Raw genomic sequence first — 21,129 nt, 5'->3', positions numbered from 1 at the left:
GGAAAAAAAACTAAAGTATACATACATGTGTGTGCATGTGCGTATAAATATACATGCACTCCTCATTATTCTAATTATATGTGTGTGTTTGTATATATAATACATACACTCCTAATTATTCTAAAACATTTTCTTCACTATGAAAAAGTTAATAGGACTTCTATATTAATATCTATATATGTACATATATGTGCATATATGTATATATATACATGCAATGTATACATACATTCCTAATAATAATTAGGAATGTATGTATACATTGCATGTATATATATATATATATATATACATATACATATATGCATGTACTATACATACATACATGCATATATATACAGGCACTCCTAATTATTCTAAAACATTTTCTTCATTACGAAAAAGTTAATAAGAGTTCTATATTAATCTGTTAAAATAGTTATTTCAATTATTATAACATTTGCTGAATGAATAAATAATATAGCAAAGCTATAAAAAATGGATTACAAAAGAGAAAGAAAAAGTTTAATGTTACTGAGGAAGCAACTTTATGCTTTAATACTAATAAATATTTTTCAATGTAGGAATATGAAATTTGAAGCTAAGCTTTGTTGTAAGAATACAACAACCTTAAGAGTGTATAAAATTACAAAAAGTATTAGCAAGGATTAAGAGAAAAAGAAAACTATCGAAGGAACAAAATACAGAGTGAATTAGGGAGACTTGGTAATTATTAGATTATAAACTGATAATACATCTGTTAATTTTAGAAGTGTCCAACACCATTAAAGGCAAGGTGGCAGGCAGCAAACATACCAAAAAGCACAATATTATTAAGAAAAAATACTTCCAGATTTAAATTTGGTATAGATTCATGTCAAACTAACATAACTCTGAAACCAAAAATTTAGCAGAATGAGAGTTATAATTGTAGTACACAGCTAAGAATACTAGCAAAACAAAAACTATACGATATATGAAACATGCTTATTTTGCTGCTCAAGTCACTCCCAGGAGTACAAACCTTCTCTAACAACAAAGCAATATTCTTCAAGCATTTGGGTTATTACTGTAACTTTTTTAAGAAATCTAACTTACCGCGTACCATCTGCTTTCCAGCTTACTTTATATGGCTTCTGCTCCAGAAGTTTAATATTTTGCTTGTCCATGGAGATAGGCTGTGCCCCAGGGAATCCAGACCTTAAAGAAGAACACTGTATTACTATTGTGGCTGGTGTCCATACAAAGCAATACATGTCTTAAACCAAGCTCACCTGAGTCACACATTTAGCACAATGTTTTCCCTATCATGAGACTAATGTCAATTGGAATAATATCAGCCTTCACAAAAATGCTAACAAAAGGTTATCATTTTCTTGACATTTTAGAACTCAAGTTAACAGAATCGTAATTGCCACTGCAAACTATGACTATTGGGCTAATTTTTAAATATTAATACACATGATCTAACAGTAAAGCACATACTGTTTACAAGTCTTTGTGTATCTACAAGTCTTTTACTTCAGGAAGAAGTTTAAATCTTGCCTCGACTACCTTACATTGCTCTAGACCCCATATTCCTCCATCATGACACTGCCAACTTGGCATAACTTTGCAGGGTTGGCAAGTTTCTCCTCAAAAGATGCCCAGAAGTGACAAAACAGGAGAAATTCAGGTCTAGATTAAAGTACACTGGCAAGGGCTTAACAGAACACTAAAACTGATATCACTTCATCATCATTTACATTTTTTAGTTAAAATTATTTCTAGTTTATTGATCTGTATGTATACCAGTCCAAAAGTTCTTCATATCAGGAATTTTTAACAATAATCCTGTTTCATCATGTTCCAGCTGTATTACAATTTTCTGCCACAGATAGCAATGATGAACAGAAATGACCATAGGCCAAGACCTGAGAGCAACGAGCAGTGAACTCTCTCTTGAATCCCCTCCCATGAAATGTCTGATAAATATCTTCAAGTCATGGTAAGGGGCAAAACATATTTAAAGCTGATTCTCCCAGGTTTCTGATGACAGAAAAACTGGAAAATGAGGCACATTCAAGTTTCACCTCTTCTCTCTTAATAAAATGATAAGGGCAACTAAAACATTTATCAGCAACAGTGGGACTTCCCTGGTGGCGCGGTGGTTAAGAATCCGCCTGCCAACGCAGGGGACATGGGTTCAAGCCCTGATCCGGGAAGATTCCATATACCGCGTAGCAACTAAGCCCGTGCACCACAGCTACTGAGCCTGCGCTCTAGAGCCCACAAGCCACAACTACTGAGCCCGCAGGCCACAACTACTGAAGCCCGTGCTCCGCAACAAGAGAAGCCATGGCAATGAGAAGCCCACACACCACAACGAAGAGCCCCCACTCGCTGCAAGTAGAGAGAGCCTGTGCACAGCAACAAAGACCCAACGCAGCCAAAAAATAATAATAATAAATTTTAAAAAATAATAATAAAAAAATCAGCAACAGTAGAATCAATCCCACAAAACAAATGCCAGAAAGTGACAACAGTAATTTTCTATTCCACTAGGAAGACATGTGAGTCATCTAATTTTGACTCAAAAGTCTGGTTATTACACTGTTTATCTTGAGAAAAATATGATAAACTCTTGCTTGACATCTTTTTAAGAACTCTATGTAAACATAGAAACTTCAAGAAGCAAAGAAGCTATGACACTCTTTGCATTAATGTTAAGTATTGCAGAATAAGAATAAATTTTATTTAAAACTTTAATTAATATTTAAAATGTTTATTACCCTTCCCAGCCACAGAATTGATGACACTTCTGTTGTACCTCTCCTAACTTTGGTTGAGTTGTTACTTGAGTTACACCTTTAACAGTTACGCCTTCCAAAAAAATAGCACCCTGAAAATAAAAGGAAAAGAAAAATACATTAGAGTTCAAATCCATTTACAAAGACCAGACTGAAAGACACATTTATTTTCAGAAATCTGAGCAAATATATGCAACAAATGGTCTGCTACAGGAGGTTCTACAAACTCCCCTGGGATTGTACACTAGTTTTCCTTAATCCAGCATATGATTTTCAATGTACATATACAGGCCAGTGTCTATATCATGTTGTCAAAGCATCCATGGGTACTACTCAGTAATCATAACAGCAATCATCTCTCACCTACCATTTACTCAGAGCCAGGCAAAGTATCTGGCATTTTACAAACAGTTTCTCTAATCCTTATAACAATTCTGAAAAGTAGATGCATTATATTTATTTCACAAATGACTAAATGAGGCATAAAGATTTTATGTAATTTATTCAAGTGGTAAAAACAGAATTTGAACCCAGGTCTATACTATACCATTCACCAATGATTCTCCATTCACCAATGATTCTCATTTGGGGAAGGGGGTGAGAAGTTGTGTCACTGATGGAGTTTGGATTTTGAGATAAAAACCTACAATACATACCTTTGTAAACTAGAATAAGAGTATAACAGTAGACAAAGCGGCTAAGCTACAGTCATTGGATGTATCAACATAAAAACTAAATATTACTCATCACTGAATTTTTAATCTAAATTCTTTAACTCGGAACTTCATAAAATGTCTTATTGTATTTCACCCATTTCACAGCAAGTATATTTTTAGAATATCACAGAGAAGTGAAGCAGATGGAGAATTTATATATCAACTAATAAAGAACACCCCTGGAAATTTTAAAGACCAAAAAAATAGTCTAGATTCATTTACAATTACTTTGAGACCCATAAGAGGGTTGGCATCAGTCTCAAGAAAAATCTATAAAACAACTCTAGCTGTTAATGTAATTAGGGAATAAAAAATATGGTCTGCAAGCTACAATGATCAACATTCTGGCAAAGATTTGGCAACCTGAACTACTTGGGAAGGAAAAACAAACAAAAAAAAAGAACACATTATTTAGTCCACATACATCCCTGTCAAATCTAGAAGAGTCCTAAAGTCAATCCAGCAGACTACTTTTTGCCCCTAATTCTGAATCATATTTTATAGTTATCTAAAATGTCATCTACCTTGTTTTCCTTAAAGAGAGGTTCCATGAGCCAAAGGATCAAAGAATACCATTCCTCTCCTATTACACCATAACCTCTCTTTATCAGCCAATGAAATTCCTGTTTTAGAACCATTTCTACCATTAAATGTAATAACTAAAGAAAGAAAACTTTCAAAGGAAAGCTTAACCAGGTGGATAAGTTTTTTTAACATATTTAGTAATTGAGATACTCAGATAACTTCAATATCCTGATAAAATTATATCTTGTATATACTAATTAAAAAAAGAAAGCATTACCTTTATTCTGAAGGTACTAATAGCACAGAATTTTTTTTAAGTTTTACCAATAACCTTCCCTGTAAACTCAACCTTTTTCATGAACACCCTGTACCCCATGTCTTAACTAGAAGCTAGCTCTCCACCAAGAAGACCACTCACTTTTCTCTTAAGTGAAAGCTACTCATTCTCCCACTGCCCAAGTCCCATGCTGGTAGTGTAAACAATTCTCTTATATCCTCACTGCTTTCCCGGCCTCTTTCAAAAGTTCCTCTTCCATTCAGACTCATTCAGCTACATCACTCAGCTAGATGTCAGGTAGAACAAACATCCACTGTGGTTGGTTGCACAACAGCTCTCTTTGTGGATGGGATGCCTTCCCCACCCACAAGCCATGTTACATGACATTAAAGATAACATGCCACTCCAGCCAAAGTTGATGGGAGCATGAGTGAACCCCTAACTCTCTCTGAACCTATCAGGTTCTCTCTTCTGGTAACCTGGAATTTGGACTCAGAAAGTCTCTGCATGTGGTGAAAATTATAACACGTAAGCTTAGACATAGGATATTAAATATCTCTCGTAAACAAGGAATCAGAAATCTCCCAGGTAAACAAGGAATCTGCTATATTCCTGTGCTTGAGCTGTACCCATTTACTCATAATAAATTCCTCTTATTACTTAAGCTAGTTTGAGTTAGTTTCTGTTACTTGCAACCAGATAATCTAAATTAATAAAATGCTCTATCCTTCATATATTGACCTCTGGTCACTTCCGCACATTCATCAAAACAATCAGTATTTCTCACCATGCTAACTTCTGTCATTATATTGGTAACATCAACATCCATTGAAACAATCTGATCCATCAAACAACCTAAGCTTCACAGTTCTGTAATTTCTTTTTTAATGATCCTCTCATCTGTGCTTAGTTTGAACAACCTGCTCCATGGCCATATCATCCTCATTCCAGACTGCTCCACCTTTTGATTCATCAACTCAACTTACATTGATTGGGTACCCACAACATTTTAAACCAATATGCTCCTCTGACCTCTTTCATTAAACAGCTTAACTCTTTTACTCTCACTAAGCTCACTTTTCAATTTCACCAAGACTAACAATCCTTCACTCCTCCCTTTCCAGTCTAACAGCTCCCCCATCCTGACCTTACTTCCTATTCAACCTAGATCCTATCACTGATTACTTCAATTACCCTTCACCTGGTATCCTCCGTACTCTTTACCCTCTGATCCTTCCACCACATCCATACTGAATATAGCCGACCTTGGATCAACCCACCATTAATCTCCACTTCCACACACAGGCAGCTGAAATTTACTGAGGAAAAATCACAATCTCAGGGCTAAGGATGAGATTTGCCTCCCTTGCTGAAGACCTATTTCTCTATCTGCTCTTGAACTTCATTCCCTTTAATCTCCTCAGAAATTGCTCTATCATTAATTCCTCTATCATTTCATTTATTTTCAACTTCATTGATTCCACTAGCTCCTTATCCTCAAGTAATAGATATGCTTGAGTTTATTCCATACTAAAAAGCCTTTTCTGAATATGTCTGCATCAAGCAATCACCCTTAGTTACCCTTTTTGCTCATAACCAAACTACTCAAATAGTCTGTACCAGTGTGCAGATAAGAGTTAACGTAACAGGACTGCTTGCAAGGTTGGCCCCTGGATGGCATCTGGGAACATGACTCCCAGTGTTCTCAGTCAACTGATAAGGCTGGTTCATCATGCCTAAACTATTTGTACAGATAATAGTTTATGCTGAACAAATGTTTTCCTTCTGGGATTCTGGAATACTGATACACGCTAGGCACAAGCTGCCTGCATGACCAACCATGCATAAAAACCTTGGGCACTGAGACTCTAACGAGCTTCCCTAGACAGAAACATCACACATGCGCTGATGCATTTCCACTGCTGTGGGAAGAGTGAGCTCTGTACGACCCCTCGTGGGAAGGAGAGAGCATAAGGAAGCCTGCACATGGACTCCTCGAAACTCCACCTGTCTTTTTCCCTTATGATCCAGCAGGATATCCTTAGTACGCTGCTGCGTTACATCTTAGCTGTGAGTACAACTGTATGCTGAGTCCTAGAGAATCTCCAAAAGCAGAGGTGGTACTGAGGACCCCTAACACCACTGCGTCCTTTTTCTCACCCCCCATCAGCTGCTTAAAATCACTAGTGTGCCCTGGCCCTGCTGTACAACAGAAAATTATCCTCAGATAGACACTTCACATCCTTACTGTACTTGTCCCCTCTACGACTGTTCATACTATTAAATCATCCATATAGATCACTACATAACTCTAAACTATTTTTCATATTTCTTTGTCTTTTTGTGCTACATCCAGGAAGAATTTCTTAGCTAGATCTTCCAGCTTGATAATTTCCTCCACAGCTAACTTCAGTCTGCTATCCAACCCACCTACTGACGTTTTTTCTTTATTATTATCATTTCTAAGGTCTCTAGCTGGTTCTTCTCCATAATAGCTTGCCATTATTTTATGGACTGATATCCTCTCTTGTCTTCTAAAGAAATGTTCTGTTTGCTTTTTATAAGCTGTTCTCTTCAGTGCTAGCTAAAAAGAATGAGGTAGTTCTATATGTACTAGGAAAAGAGAAAACTTCACTTCTTACCCTATATACTTCTAGATGTTCACATTTTTATTTTACAAAGAAAATTGATCTGTATGTCACTTGTTTACACTTTTAAATTAGAGACAGATAGATAGGTAAGTAATTGTGGAGAAATTCTTTTAAGATAACAAAAATGCCAGTGGTAGGGTAAAAGTTGAAGGATTATTTGTTTTCAAATTTTCTTTAATGTCAGTATATTATTTTTATAAATAAAAACAGATTTAATAATTTTAGTATCTACTAGTTATGATTTGAAAAGAGGAGAAACCTACCAAAATGCATAATGCTTCAGAATTTTCTTTTTTCATAACTCTACCTTTGGAAGTATAAGCTCAAATATTCTTGAAAATTACCATCGCATTGTCAGTCAGAAATCAAATCTAACTGCTTTCTCCAAAAACAAAGAAGGGAAGCATTCTGCTTTTGGCAATGGCAGACTAGTTTATTTAGACAAATTTTGCAGCCATGAGAAATGCTAGACAAAAATGTTAAAAGCACCTGTTTTAAGATATCAGAGAATTAGAAAGGCAGTAAGGATCTGAAAGGCCAAGAAGTCAGAAGGAAGGGAAGCCCTGAGAGATGAGACAGACATCTGGCATAGCTTTTCTCCTCTAGGATTTTCCTCTAAAGGCACTGTTTCCAAATTGGTAGCTGAGAGGCTACGAAACTGAACAGAACTTTCAGCATTTATCACAAGAATGGGAAAACAAAAATTGGAGTACCAGGTCACCAAGGAGGGGGTTCCTGCTTAATGCTCCAGGCTTTCAGTTAGAATTCCCAAGGGGCCACACTCCAGAATTGGGGTGAACCAAAAACAGACCAGCCCCCCAAAACTAAAGCCTAGCTTCTAAACAGTTCAATTCTTGACTGAGTTAAGATGTTCTACTCCTAACCCCGTGTAGAAGCAAAGGTAAATCTTCTCTGAATGAAGAAAACAGGATGCAGAACCTCAAATTATTTCCACAATTTTTCATACATAATGTCTAGTAAGCAGAAATACCCAGGTATTTAAAAAAAGAAAAAAAAAAACCTACAATTGACTAGAAATCAAATGAATACAAGAAGAAAAACTAAAAAAAGGATCCAGAGAGTATCCACATATTAGAGTTACCTGACATAGGCTTTAAAATAGGCTTAATATGGAGTTCCCTGGCAGTCCAGTGGTTAGGACTTGGCATTTTCACTGCCATGGCCCAGGTTCAATCTCTGGTCAGGGAACTAAGATCCCACAAGCCGCATGGCCAAAAAATTTAAAAATAAAACAAAATAAAATAAAACAGCCTTAATAAATTCAAAAACCTAAATGACAAGATACAGAATTCCAGCAGAGAACTAAAAGTTACTTTAATACTCAAACTGAAATTCCAGAAGTGAAAGTAAAATAATTGAAATTAAGTACTCAACAGATGAATTTAACAGCAGCTTAGACAAAGCTAAAGAGAGAATTAATACACTGGAAGATAGGTCAGAAAAAAAATAACCAGACTGAAAAATATGAAACAAAAAAGTGGAGAATATATAAAAGAACATAGGAAACATTTTAAAAAATAATAAAATTTAAAAGTTCCATTGAGTAGAAGGAGAAAGGAGAAAGAATGAATCTAAAACAATATTTGAAGAGATAATGGTCAAGAATTGTCTAAAACAGATTAAAAAATCCAATCATAGATTCAAGAATCACTGTAAGTAGGAAGCAGGAAAAATACAAAGAAAACCACAGGTAGAAACATCATAGTAAAACTGTTGAAAATCAAAACCAAAAGGAAATTATCTTCAAAGAAGTAACTTCTCAAAAGAAATGAATTATGGAATAATATCTTCAACATAGCAACCCAGAATTCTAGAATCTGGATTTTGAAGAACAACTGTTCTTTAAAATGATGGGGTATATAAAGACATTTTCACACAAATGCTGTAAGAATGTGTCACAGCAGATCCACATTAAAGAAAATACTGAAGAGAGTGCTTCAGTTAGAAGAAAAACTATGCAAATGAAGCCACAAAAATACACAAAGAAATGAAGAGCACCAGAAAGGATAAATATGTGGGTATAGCTAATGAATATTAACCATATAATGATGATGATGATGATGTATTATGGGATTTAAAGTATAGAGAGAATTAAAATACACAATACCAAAAGGGCAGTAAGAGATCAATGGACTCAAAAGTTCTTGGATTCTTGCATTATCTAAAAAGTGGCAAAAGTACTAACATTTACCAGACTTCAACAGTCAAAGATGCATACTGAAATCTTGGGTAACCACTAAAAAAATAGTAAAGGACTGTATAACAAGCATGGGTTGGGGTGACAGAACGATAAAAATAATTAAGCATAAAGAAGGCAAGAGGACTTCCCTGGTGGTGCAGTGGTTAAGAATCTGCCTGCCAATGCAGGGGACACGGGTTCAATCCCTGGTCCAGGAAGATCCCACATGCCGCCGAGCAACTAAGCCCGTGAGCCGCAACTACTGAGCCTGCACTCTAGAGCCCGCGAGCCACAACTACTGAAGCTCGCGCGCCTAGAGCCCGTGTTCCACAACAAGAGAAGCCACCACAATGAGAGGCCCATGCACAGCAATGAAGACCCAACGATGACGATCCAACACAGCCAAAAATTAATTAATTTTTTTTTTAAGGCAAGAAAGGAAGATAAAAAGGACCATACCACAAGTGGGATAAACAAAAACAAACAAAAGAAAATAATGAGATAGTAAGTATAGTAAGTAAATTATATCAGTAAAATAAATGTACATAGACTAAATATTCCAATAAGGCAAAAACTGTTGACTAGGTAAACAAAACCCAGCAACATTATGCTTAAAAGAGTCATACCTTAAATAAAGGATTAATAAAGGCTGAAAGTAAAAAGATAGATACAAGGTCTTTCATACAAACACTATCCAAAAGAACACTTGTACTACCATATAAATAACAGACATTTTACAATGCTAAAAGTTGACATTGTAAAGATAAAATAATCTTTTATACATATTTGTATAAACCAAATATCACCTCAAAATATATAAAGCAAAATCTGACAGAACTACAAGGAGAAATAGGTAAATCCACAATCACAGTGGGGAATTTTTAAACACTCCTCTTAGTAACTGACAAAACAAACCAGGGGAAACTAGGTTTAGGATTTTATTTTATATGTCATTTATTCCCCTAAAGATACATGTTCATCTTAGCTAGTTTCCTCTTAATGATGCTGGAGGTCATTTGCAATTATAGGGATTTAATCGTGCTTAAGATTATAAAATAAATGTCATTTTTAAGACACTTTCTGATGGCAAAGAAAAATAAATGCTGCAAACTTGACCCTATTTTGTAAAAATAGTAACTGTTTTAAAGTCTTTTACACATTCAAATACTAGATCATAATTCAAAAACACATTAAGCATATGCTCATGATTAATGTTATTCTTAAAAAATACAGTTGAATTCCCTCACAGAAGTGATAAGAGGGTAATCATCTATATGTCATATTATGCTATTAGACTTTCTTTAGAATGTGATTCTTATTTTTCTAGGTATGTGATTCAGTAATTTCAGATATCTAAGTCCAGAAAATGAGTTAGAGTGCAAAACTAAGTTATTTTTGAAATTATTTCCATGTTTCAAAACAATTTACACTTTCAGTAGCCGCTGAGTCTTGAAGTTTGAAATGTGTAAATACATATTAAAACAATGTTTTTCAAACAAGAGACTTTTTTTTAAGCCCTAAATAACTGTATTCTATTATTTACATAAAACAAGGCATTTTCTTCCTTGCCTGTCAGTCAATGCCTACTAATAAATGAGTTGTGGGATTTACTGCTCAACCATGATATCCCAAACACCTTAATTATTAACTTTATTAACAATGAATTACCGTCACATTGTCCCTGACTTTACCCTTTGGCCTACACCATCTACTTGTGTATGTACAAGTACAACCAGCAATCTTCTTCTCAACATCTCTCCTGTCCTCCTGAGAAAAGAAGGTAATGCCTGATGTTTCTTCTTAGGCCTTTTATTTCTAGAAGATTAACAGGAGTTGACTATAGAAGAAATAAGAACCTTCTGAGTTCAACTTTACAGAAAAATATGAAAACACCACCCATGAAAAGGAGCAGAATTTATATGCAAAGTTATTTTAACTATGGGACACTTTTGTAAAGCATCAGTAAAAATTTTCACTCCATATTTAGTTGGAATCTCACAATACTTTGCAAAGAAACAATAAATTCTCAATCTAACATCTAAGAGTTCTTTGGTTTAGCTAAGAAACAAAAACAGGATGAATTTATATAACTGAAACTTTTCTTGTAGAAAAGGCAAAGATTCATGGCTATCAAGAGTCTTTGGAGGGCTTCCCTGGTGGCGCAGTCGTTGAGAATCTGCCTGCCAATGCAGGGGACACGGGTTCGAGCCCTGGTCTGGGAAGATCCCACATGCTGCAGAGCAACTGGGCCCGTGAGCCACAACTACTGAGCCTGCGCGTCTGGAGCCTGTGCCCCGCAACAGGAGAGGCTGCGATAGTGAGAGGACCGCGCACCGCAATGAAGAGTGGCCCCCGCTTGCCGCAACTAGAGAAAGCCCTCGCGCAGAAACGAAGACCCAACACAGCCGTAAATAAATAAATAAATTAAATTAAATTAAATTAAATTAAATAAATCAGAAACTATTTAAAAAAAAAAAAAAAAAGTCTTTGGAAATAACCAGAATGAAATAATCTAACAAATTAGCTAAACAAACATAGTTAACATTCCATTTGCATAAATCTCAATGAAGCTGTAGAAGAAAAGGTAAAGACTATAATAGTATTTTTAAACATTACCAGTTTTAAACGTTCTTTTCTCCTTTTGCCAAAGGAGGCACTCGACCCAGGTTCTGATTCCTTTTTTCCATCCTCATCCTCATCTTCGTCTTCATCATCCTCAAAACACCAATCTGGCAATAGAGGTGGGGGTGGTGCTTCCTCTATATCACCATAGCGACGAAAAAGTTCTTTCAAATAATCACCCTTATAAATTCCTGGTGGTCTGGCTTGAGCAAAAGTAGCAACTGCTGCTTCAATACTATGGAAAATAAACACCATGCAATTTCCTCACTACTCTCCATTTATGCAGATTTATCAAAATTCACGTGTTACACTTAAGGCTATTATACAAAGCATAATAGAGGTTTTCTAAAATGGACAAATCACAGTCCCCAAGCTCAAGGCATTCAATCTATTAAGAGACAAATTCATTCTGAAACATTTTTAACCGAAGTACATGGGAATTTCCTAAACTCTAGAGGTAAACTGCAATGAGTGTATAGACGAGACCGGGTAGAGTCTGTAAGGAATTTAAGTAAACCCTTGAAGTTTGAGGTCTGACTCTCAGCGAAACATCAAAGAAATGTGAATAGCAATATGAAAAGAAAGTACAAGCATGCTGGTTTTTCAGGAACTTTCAACACACCCAGGCATTAAGAGTACTGGTCATCAGAGAGAGGCTAAGCATAGGCTGAGTCTGACATAGGAGTCTGTATCGTGTAGCATTACTGTGTAGAGCATCTGAAAGGCCAAAAAGGAAGAGCTAGAAGTGCATGCAGTAGAGAACCCCCAAGGATGAATGAGCAGGAAAATATACAATCACATGTGTACTTCAGCTGATTATATTCAGAGAAGGATCTACTGCGTGAAAGGCTTTGTAAACAAAAGTAAAGACCTTCAAAGTAAATGAGGAAATTCAGTTAGTAATATCCCATTCTCTAATCTCTCAGAATCTAAAAAGACACTTTACAAATAACAGCTGCTCATAAAGACATGCTTATTGGTTTAAACAGAGTAACTCTGTCCCCAAAAATACGTTTTCTGTATAGCATTTAAGTTTTTCCTAGTACTCAATAGGTATTTTTAAAAGGTACTATTAAAAATGAAAAGAAAAACAATAGTAACCTCCAAGGTGAAAACATACACAAAATATTGGGAGAACTTGTCTCTGATAATTCTGTAAAACGTGAAAAAAAATCTGGAAAAGAAAATGCATAGTATACGGGATCCATAAGCACTCAAAGTGCTACTTAGTAGAAAACACCAGGTAATGAATGGTGTTCGAAAGATTAACCAAATCTCAAATGAAAACCACTTGAATCAATCATATTACTCATGACTTCACCAAAAACCTGGCAATATAAAATGCTAAAATTGAAAAATCAATAAAAAATTTTTATCAATTACTAAATATGTCTTCTTCCATTATAACAAGAAACAAATACCTCCAATCCATTTTCTCCACCAAGAAGGCACATATGAGGAAACCAGTGCGATTGAAACCATGGGTACAATGAACACCTAGAAAATAAAACAATTTTGATTTAATAAATCACTTTAGAGGCTATGTTTTACTTTAAAACCCCAACCTGCAATCAAAACATTTCAATCATTTTATAAAATAACTACATTTTTAAAGCTTGGCCTTCTTTTATAACTATTAAACCTGTCAGCTTAAATTGCTTAGAAAATAACTTATAGCACAGCTATAAGTTTAAATGTAACATATACTGATTTATTAGTTACAACTGTTTCTAAGGTCTGAAGTTTTATCTTAAAACTAAGATTCCAAGCATTTTAAAAAAGGAGGTATTTCATCAAACACACAACTCTAAAGAACATAGGCACACGCACACACACGCACGCATGCACACATACATGCGGGACACTTCACTGGATACGGAAAATAACAAACTGATGGATACACAGTAAAATAAAAACAAAGTTCTCTAGAAACCAACTGACTGTATCTTTACATTAGCTTGTAATCTTCCAAAATGAACTTTTAGAAGAAAAACCTGCTGAGAAAAAGACATTTATTTTTGTTAAGCTTTTTTTTAGGACATATTCAAGATCAGTGTGGTCCTGGCCTCTATATTCTGAAAAGCTGCAAATGAGTTTCATAAATTCTAAAACTGACTGCATTTTCAAGTCATTTTAACTACTTTGAAAAAGTAATAAAAACAGCTTGGTGTACATTATTAAATGACCACGCTGTAGAAAACCCACTTCAATGGCAGCTCAACGTAAAGTAGAGACGGAGCATCAATGAAGCAAGAAAACTACTAAGGAAGCCATCCCAGTAATTTATATGTGAGATAAGGATCTGAATGACAAGGGTCATGGTGATGGGAATAACAGGGAGAGGTAGGTGGAAGAAACATTTAAGGTAGAATGTGCAATCTGAGGGGTGAATAACTGTCAACACTGAGAGTTTGGTTTCTGACTTGGGTGACTATTTGGGCAATGGCCCCGTTTACCAGGTAAGGAAGTACAGGAGTTTACATCAGTCTTTTGGGCAAGGCAATGAGTACAGCTGGACATGCTGAGTTTAACGTTCTTATGAGACTTACAAATATTTGGAAATAAGGGTAAAGAGCTTCACAGAGAGATCTAGCTGGAGTTGTGGATTCAAGAATAATCAGCATGTAGTCACTACAGAAGCAGTCTGTGGTGTAGGCAAAATCACTGAGAATGGGTGAGTATCAACAGAACAAGAGAAGATAATTAAGGATGGAATCTGAGGAAAACTAAACTTTCAAGAATAAGTTGGCGGATGGAAGGGCATAAAAAAAGACTAAGAATGAACAATCATGGGGTCAAGAAAACAAAGAGAGCATGAACACTGGGTCATGTTTACCAGGAAAAGAGGAAGTTCCAAGACAGGAGTGTTCAACTGTTTAAATGTCACAAAATGATTAGAACTGAAAGTCACTATTTGTTTAAGACTGCAGAGTGAGGACTCCAGATCGCAGAGATGTGAATGAAAATAAATGGATTCAAGTATCAATCTTTTGGAAAGTTGACTGGGAAGGAGAAGGGGAATATAAAACAGAAAGGCGTGGGGTTTTTTTGGAGGGAGGGGTAATATTTTAATATAAGAGGCTTGGGTATATTTACAGGCTGAGAAGGACCTGGTTAAATCACAGAGACTGAAATAGAGAACAATGATATAACTGAAATGAAGTTTCTGAAAAGAGATAAAAAATAAAGAGATCAGCCTTGAACAGAAAAAGTTACCCCTCAGAAATAATTGCTATAATCATGAAACTCCATAAATTCATCATCTCCAGTGCTTTGTTAAGAAAACGTGCCTCAAAAGTTACACAAAGATGTCAGCTGTAAATAGACTTTTTTATTCAACTTAAATCTTAACCCAACATGTAAATTTCCTTTCTGCTTTATATTTGAGACCAATTTAAGCAACAAATACTCTTAAAATGTTTCTCATCTACACCACTACTATTTTTGCATCTAATTTTTACTCTAGCAAGATTAACTAAATATTTTTATGAATAGGAAATGTAAGAATAATTGCCAATTAAGTGATTAAGTCATGCAATGATATGCAATTTAAGAAAGTACCAGTGCTCATTATTCAACATAGTTTTGGAAGTCTCAGCCACAGCAATCAGAGAAGAAAAAGAAATAAAAGGAATCCAAACTGGAAAAGAAGAAGTAAAGCTGTCACTGTTTGCAGATGACATGATACTATAATATGCAGAGAATCCTAAAGATGCTACCAGAAAATGACTAGAGTTAATCAATGAATTTGGTAAAGTGGCAGGATACAAAATTAATGCACAGAAATCACTTGCATTCCTATACACTAAAAATGAAAAATCTCAAAGAGAAATTAGGGAAACACTCCCATTTACCATTGCAAGAAAAAGAATAAAATACCTAGGAATAAACCTACCTAAGGAGACAAAAGACCTGTATGCAGAAAACTATAAGACACTGATGAAAGAAATTAAAGAGGATACAAAGAAATGGAGAGATACACCATGTTTTTGGATTGGAAGAATCAACATTGTGAAAATGACTATACTACCCAAAGCAATCTACAGATTCAATGCAATCCCTCTCAAACTACCAATGGCATTTTTCACAGAACTAGAACAAAAAATTTCACAATTTGTATGGAAACACAAAAGACCCTGAATAGCCAAAGCAATCTTGAGAAAGTAAAACGGAGCTGGAGGAATCAGGCTCCCTGACTTCAGACTATACTACAAAGCTACGGTAATCAAGGCAGTATGGTACTGGCACAAAAACAGAAATATAGATCAACAGATCAGGATAGAAAACCCAGGGATAAACCCATGCCCATATGGTCACCTGATCTTTGATAAAGGAGGCAAGAATATACAATGGGCCACAACTACTGAGCCCGCGAGCCACAACTACTGAAGCCCAAGCACCTAGAGCCCATGTTCCACAAGAGAAGCCACTGCAATGAGAAGCCCGCACACCACAACGAAGAGTCGCCCCTGCTCTCCGCAATTAGAGAAAGCCCACGCGCAGCAACAAAGACCCAACACAGCCAAAAATAAAACAATCAACTAATTTAAAAAAAGAACTTATTACGTGCCAAGTTATTTTAAATATTTTTATTTAATCAAAAGAAATGTTTTTTACCAAAATACACGTGTGCTACTCATGAAAATATATATTCACAAATCTGGCCCATGTATTTATAACTAGAAACACCTAAAGTAATTAGAGGCATTAGTTAAGCTACATATCTATTATACGCAGTCCACCATTTACCAAGAAATCAGCCATTTCTTTTTTAACACAAAACAGACTTTTTTATTTCTCCAGTCCACAAAATTCTTATCCTCAAGTTATTTCTGTACATGCAAACAAATGCACTATAGCTCCATAATATCTTATTTGTAATCATAATTTCAAAGAAGCTCTAAAAAAGTTAAGATTTTCGGTAGATTATTTGGGGACAATACCTGACCTGAACTGATATGATGTTATTTATAGTCTATTTTTCTCACTTTGTGTGAATGAATATTCACACATTTAACTGCAGAAATGCTCTCTACACCCAGAGTATCTCTAATACTATTTTCCACTTAAAGGAACCAGGCTCCTTAGAGAAAAAACTGGTTCCAGGTCTGGAAAACACGTTGTACCAGAAAACAAGGAAACCATCAAAGACTGATAGGGTGCTATCAAAAGGATACAGAAATCAACTTGAAGGGGCTCCCATTGGCCTAGGATGGAGCAATTTGAGCATAAGAATAAATATTGACTGCAACTGATTTAAATACATCAACTATATAAAAATTCATGAGTTCATACAGATACTCCAAGAAAAAAAAGTAATCAGTCACCACTGGAGATTGGTAAGATACCAATTCATTATTCTGGAAATTAAGAAATAAGAGAATCAGATGCTTAACTTGCCTTTCCATTACAAACTGCATTTCAGGATAATCAAATTGTTGAGAACAGTTCTTTACTAAAGAAGAATTCCAGCTAATCCATGAAGAAATGAGAGAGAATCAGAAAAAAATCACTGTTTTTCAACCCCTAATGAAATACTGGATGAAGGCAACAACCATCAATGGATAATAAAATCATTAGGTAAAAGACAGATGAAAAAGTCTGTAACAGAGGACACAAGATGGTGCCACCAGAGCCCACTTAATCATCTTCGTACCCTTAAAAGCGGGACCACCAGATATTATGTGCTTCCTGATGTGGTGTGAAAGGAACCATACAACGCCAACTATGAAGTATGCTTGCCAAAATATATAAGTATGCCTCTCGATTTAACTACCAGTTTACAGGACATACAGAAGACAAAGGAAAAAGTTAACTAATACTATGAGGAAGCACTCAGGTAGACCCAGATAATGGAATATTTTATAGGACAAATGACGTGGTTTCTCCAGCAAACTGATAGCATTAAAAAAGAGAGCGAATCAGAGACATTTAAGAGACATAACAACAAAATGCAACATGTGGACACTATTGGAAACTGGTTTGAAAATCTAACTTAAAAAGGCATTTTTTCTATAATTGAGGAAACCTGAAAATGGACTAGGCTTTAGATGACCTTAAGGAATTTCTCATTATTCTGTTTGGTACAATTGCATGGTGATTATATAAAAACCAAAAATCCTATCAGTTAGAGATGCATACTGAAACACTTTAAGTGAAATGACATGGTATCTGTGATCTGCTTTAAAATACTCAGAAAAAAATCTGTCAGGGGGAGGAGAGGAAAAATGAAAAAAAAAAAAAACAGCAAAATGATAATTACTGAAGCTGAATGATGGATACATGAGGTGTCATTTCACTATTCTCCTTATTTTTGGTATGACTGAAAATTTCTACAATAAAGGAAAATTAGGGGGTACTATCTCCAGGGGAGGTAACATATGGTAAGAATTGGAAACATATGACCCCCAAGGGTTTCAGATAAGGGATTACGAAGCTGTAGTTCTTCCTAAACATCAGAGGCTTCTGTGTTTCAATAACTTTTCATTTCCACTAAGTCTACAGTATTATCCCACAACCAGGCTAACTGCATGAACTGACAGTAAAATGATGATTTAAAAAAAGAGTAGCTTTGAAAATAAATCTGAGTCTAACTTTTGTCATGTCACAAATATCTACTGTTGATCACAAGTATGCTTCAGCAAGAATGTGTGCAAGGCTGATGAAAATTCCATCTCTGATACTAAAACACAATTAAAATATTGTAAAAGCAGACCAGTATTTTCTGATCCTAAGAACACAAACTTGATTCTTTATTCTTTTTGTTTGAAAAGGTGTTACCAGCAACCAGCTATAAGACCAGTTTCTGTTGTTGTCTTCAGAGTATTACAATAAATAATTGCCACTACAATGCTCCAAAACTGGACAGGCCCAAAGCAAATGTTTCCACTTCAATCCTCATGAAGAGAACCCCTACCAGTGATATAAAACAAATAATATATAGTAACATATAATGTATTGTAGCACAGTTCTATAATTTTTTTTAATAACCCATAAAACACTCAATTTAGAAAATTTCCCCATCAGTTCTTCTAAGAATACAACTGGACAATTTATAACAAGGGTTGACTTGGGAGTATTAATCTTCCTGAAATCAGGATATCTGATTCCAGATGTTAAGTGTTCTTGAAGTTCTTCTTGAATTCTTCTTCTTTACCCCTACAATGGCTTCTCTCGAATGAAAAAAGTTGTTTTTAATTGTTCAAATAAAGGCCTCAATGCTATTTTAGGCTGTACATGTTCTAGTTGTATCCTAAATATGTGTGTATTTGTTACATATATTCATGTGAATGTGTAAATATATACACATATACATATCACAATACCATGTCATATAGTCCCATATTATTGTTCTTCTGTTAAATAAATTGCATACTGTACAATATAAATGATCTGCTTCTATCAGAGGTGTAAGCTGTTTCCAGTTTTTTAATTACAAATGAAGATGTGATTAAATTTCTTCCTCATAAATCTTTATGCCCATCTCTGACTACTTCCTTTAAATAAATTCTTAAATGTGGTCTTGACAAGTCAAAGTGTGTGAACACTTTTAAGGATCTTGAGAAATATCACCAAATTGGCCCTCCAGGGAGGGTGTACCAATTAACACTCAAATTAATAATGTATAAGTACATCCACTTTATCCAAAGCTTGACATTATGATTCGTTTTTAATCTTTGCCAATTTGATGGGGGAAGGTAACGACATATATTTTAATTTGTATCTCTTGTTAACAAGTGAGAATGAAAATTTTTTTCACGTTTCTTGGCTATTTGTAATTCATTTCTTATAAATTTCATTTTCATTGTTTTCCATATTTTTCTATGGAGGAATGCCTCTTTTGCCTGTTGGATTATAAAATCTTTTTGTATATAAGAATATTAACTTTTATCTGTCATATATGCTTCAAATATTGCTCCCAATTTGTCAAATATCTTTTTGCTATGTTTCTGTTGTGTTTTATAACACAGAATTTATTTTTCATTTTTATGTGGTCACTCTAGAAACCAGTGTAGCAAGTAATTAGAGATTTGGACTTTGAAGTAAGAAACCGGATTACAAACCTGGCTTAACCACTTATCAGATGTGTTACCATGGAAAAACTATACTTAATTTCTCTGAGATTCAGTTTTCTTATCTGTAAAATACAGATACTGCCACATACTATACGGATACTGCCACATACTACACAGAGTTGTTATGAGGATTACATTCATTCATTCCTTCATTCATTCACTCAGAGTTTCCCACCAACTCTGCCAGGCAAATAATATGCATTCATTAATTCCAGCTGTTACTATTACCATTAATAGACATTTTAATTTTTGACGGCAGTTTTCAAATTTAAGTGTACATAAAAATCACCTAAGACCCTTGTTTTAAAAACAATTAGATCCCTAGGCTTCATTCCAGAGGTTTTGATCATACAAGTCCAGTACGGGGCCCTAAAGCACGCACTTCTAATAAGCATCCTCAGGTGATTCCGATGCAGGCGGTCCAGGAACACGGCTTAAAAAATACCTGTTTATGGATTCTGCCTTTGATGAGAAACTTGGAATACCCTTTCTTACCTCAGAGTTAAATAAGTACTGACCTATATTTCTCCTATATTATTATGGGTCCTTTCAGAAATATCTGATCCATCTAAAATATATTTTATTATACAGTTGGCTAATTGTCTCATAACCATTTATTGAATAATCACACCTTCCCTCTCTGATGTGAAAAACATCTCTACCACTAGGAAACCACTGTAGTTTCCATTGCTTTACCATACACTTGGATAACTCGTAAGGAAAATCCTCTTGTTACTTTTGTCTTTCAAAATTTTCTTGCTCATAATTTCACCTGTCTGATTTGCCAAACAATTGTTTTCTGTGCTCAGTAAATACTGACTTAATGGAGGCAGTGGACTTTACAAATAGAAATTAACTTCAGAGTATTTTTTCCAAAGTCTCATTGGGATTTTGCTTGGAATTACATTAAAAACTGGAAATTAATTTGGAAACAATGAATCTCCATTTCTTCAAGTCTTTTAACATATAAGTGAAATTTTCTTAATTAAGAACTCCTACATTTCTTAATAACTTTATTCCTTGGTGTTTTGTACTTTACAGAAGACAAGTAGTTTAGAGTATGAACTCTAAACTTTACTTAGGATCTTATCTAAGCTGTAACCCTTAGATCTTATCTTAGGATCTGATCTAAGCTGTAACCCTTACTAGTTATGTGAATGACCTTAAGTCACTTAACCTTCCCAAGCCTCAGTTTCTTATCATAAAATGGGGGGTGACAATAACATCTACCTAATAGTATTGAGAAGAAAATGAGACAATGTTTGTAAAATGATTTACAGAGTGACTAGCAGAGA

General features: G+C 35.0%; 1 protein-coding gene across 4 annotated transcripts in view; it reads right to left on the bottom strand.

The window, feature by feature from the left end:
* Positions 1 to 21,129, bottom strand: part of RNGTT (RNA guanylyltransferase and 5'-phosphatase) — a 322,597-nt gene that overhangs the window by 286,791 nt on the left and 14,677 nt on the right. For all 4 annotated transcript variants that reach the window (XM_082473970.1, XM_082473967.1, XM_082473968.1 and 1 more), the window contains exons 5-8: positions 13,181 to 13,256; positions 11,754 to 11,994; positions 2,751 to 2,860; positions 1,078 to 1,179 (exon numbers count right to left, since the gene is read on the bottom strand). In XM_082473970.1, coding sequence (XP_082330096.1) covers positions 1,078 to 1,179; positions 2,751 to 2,860; positions 11,754 to 11,994; positions 13,181 to 13,256 — 529 coding nt within the window. The remainder of the gene's footprint in view (positions 1 to 1,077; positions 1,180 to 2,750; positions 2,861 to 11,753; positions 11,995 to 13,180; positions 13,257 to 21,129) is intronic.

Source organism: Balaenoptera physalus, assembly GCF_965194825.1.
Source record: "Balaenoptera physalus genome assembly, chromosome: 9".
Classification (NCBI taxonomy): Eukaryota; Metazoa; Chordata; class Mammalia; order Artiodactyla; family Balaenopteridae; genus Balaenoptera; species Balaenoptera physalus.
Note: the sequence above shows the minus strand (reverse complement) of the source record. Positions and strands in the feature narration are given on the sequence as shown.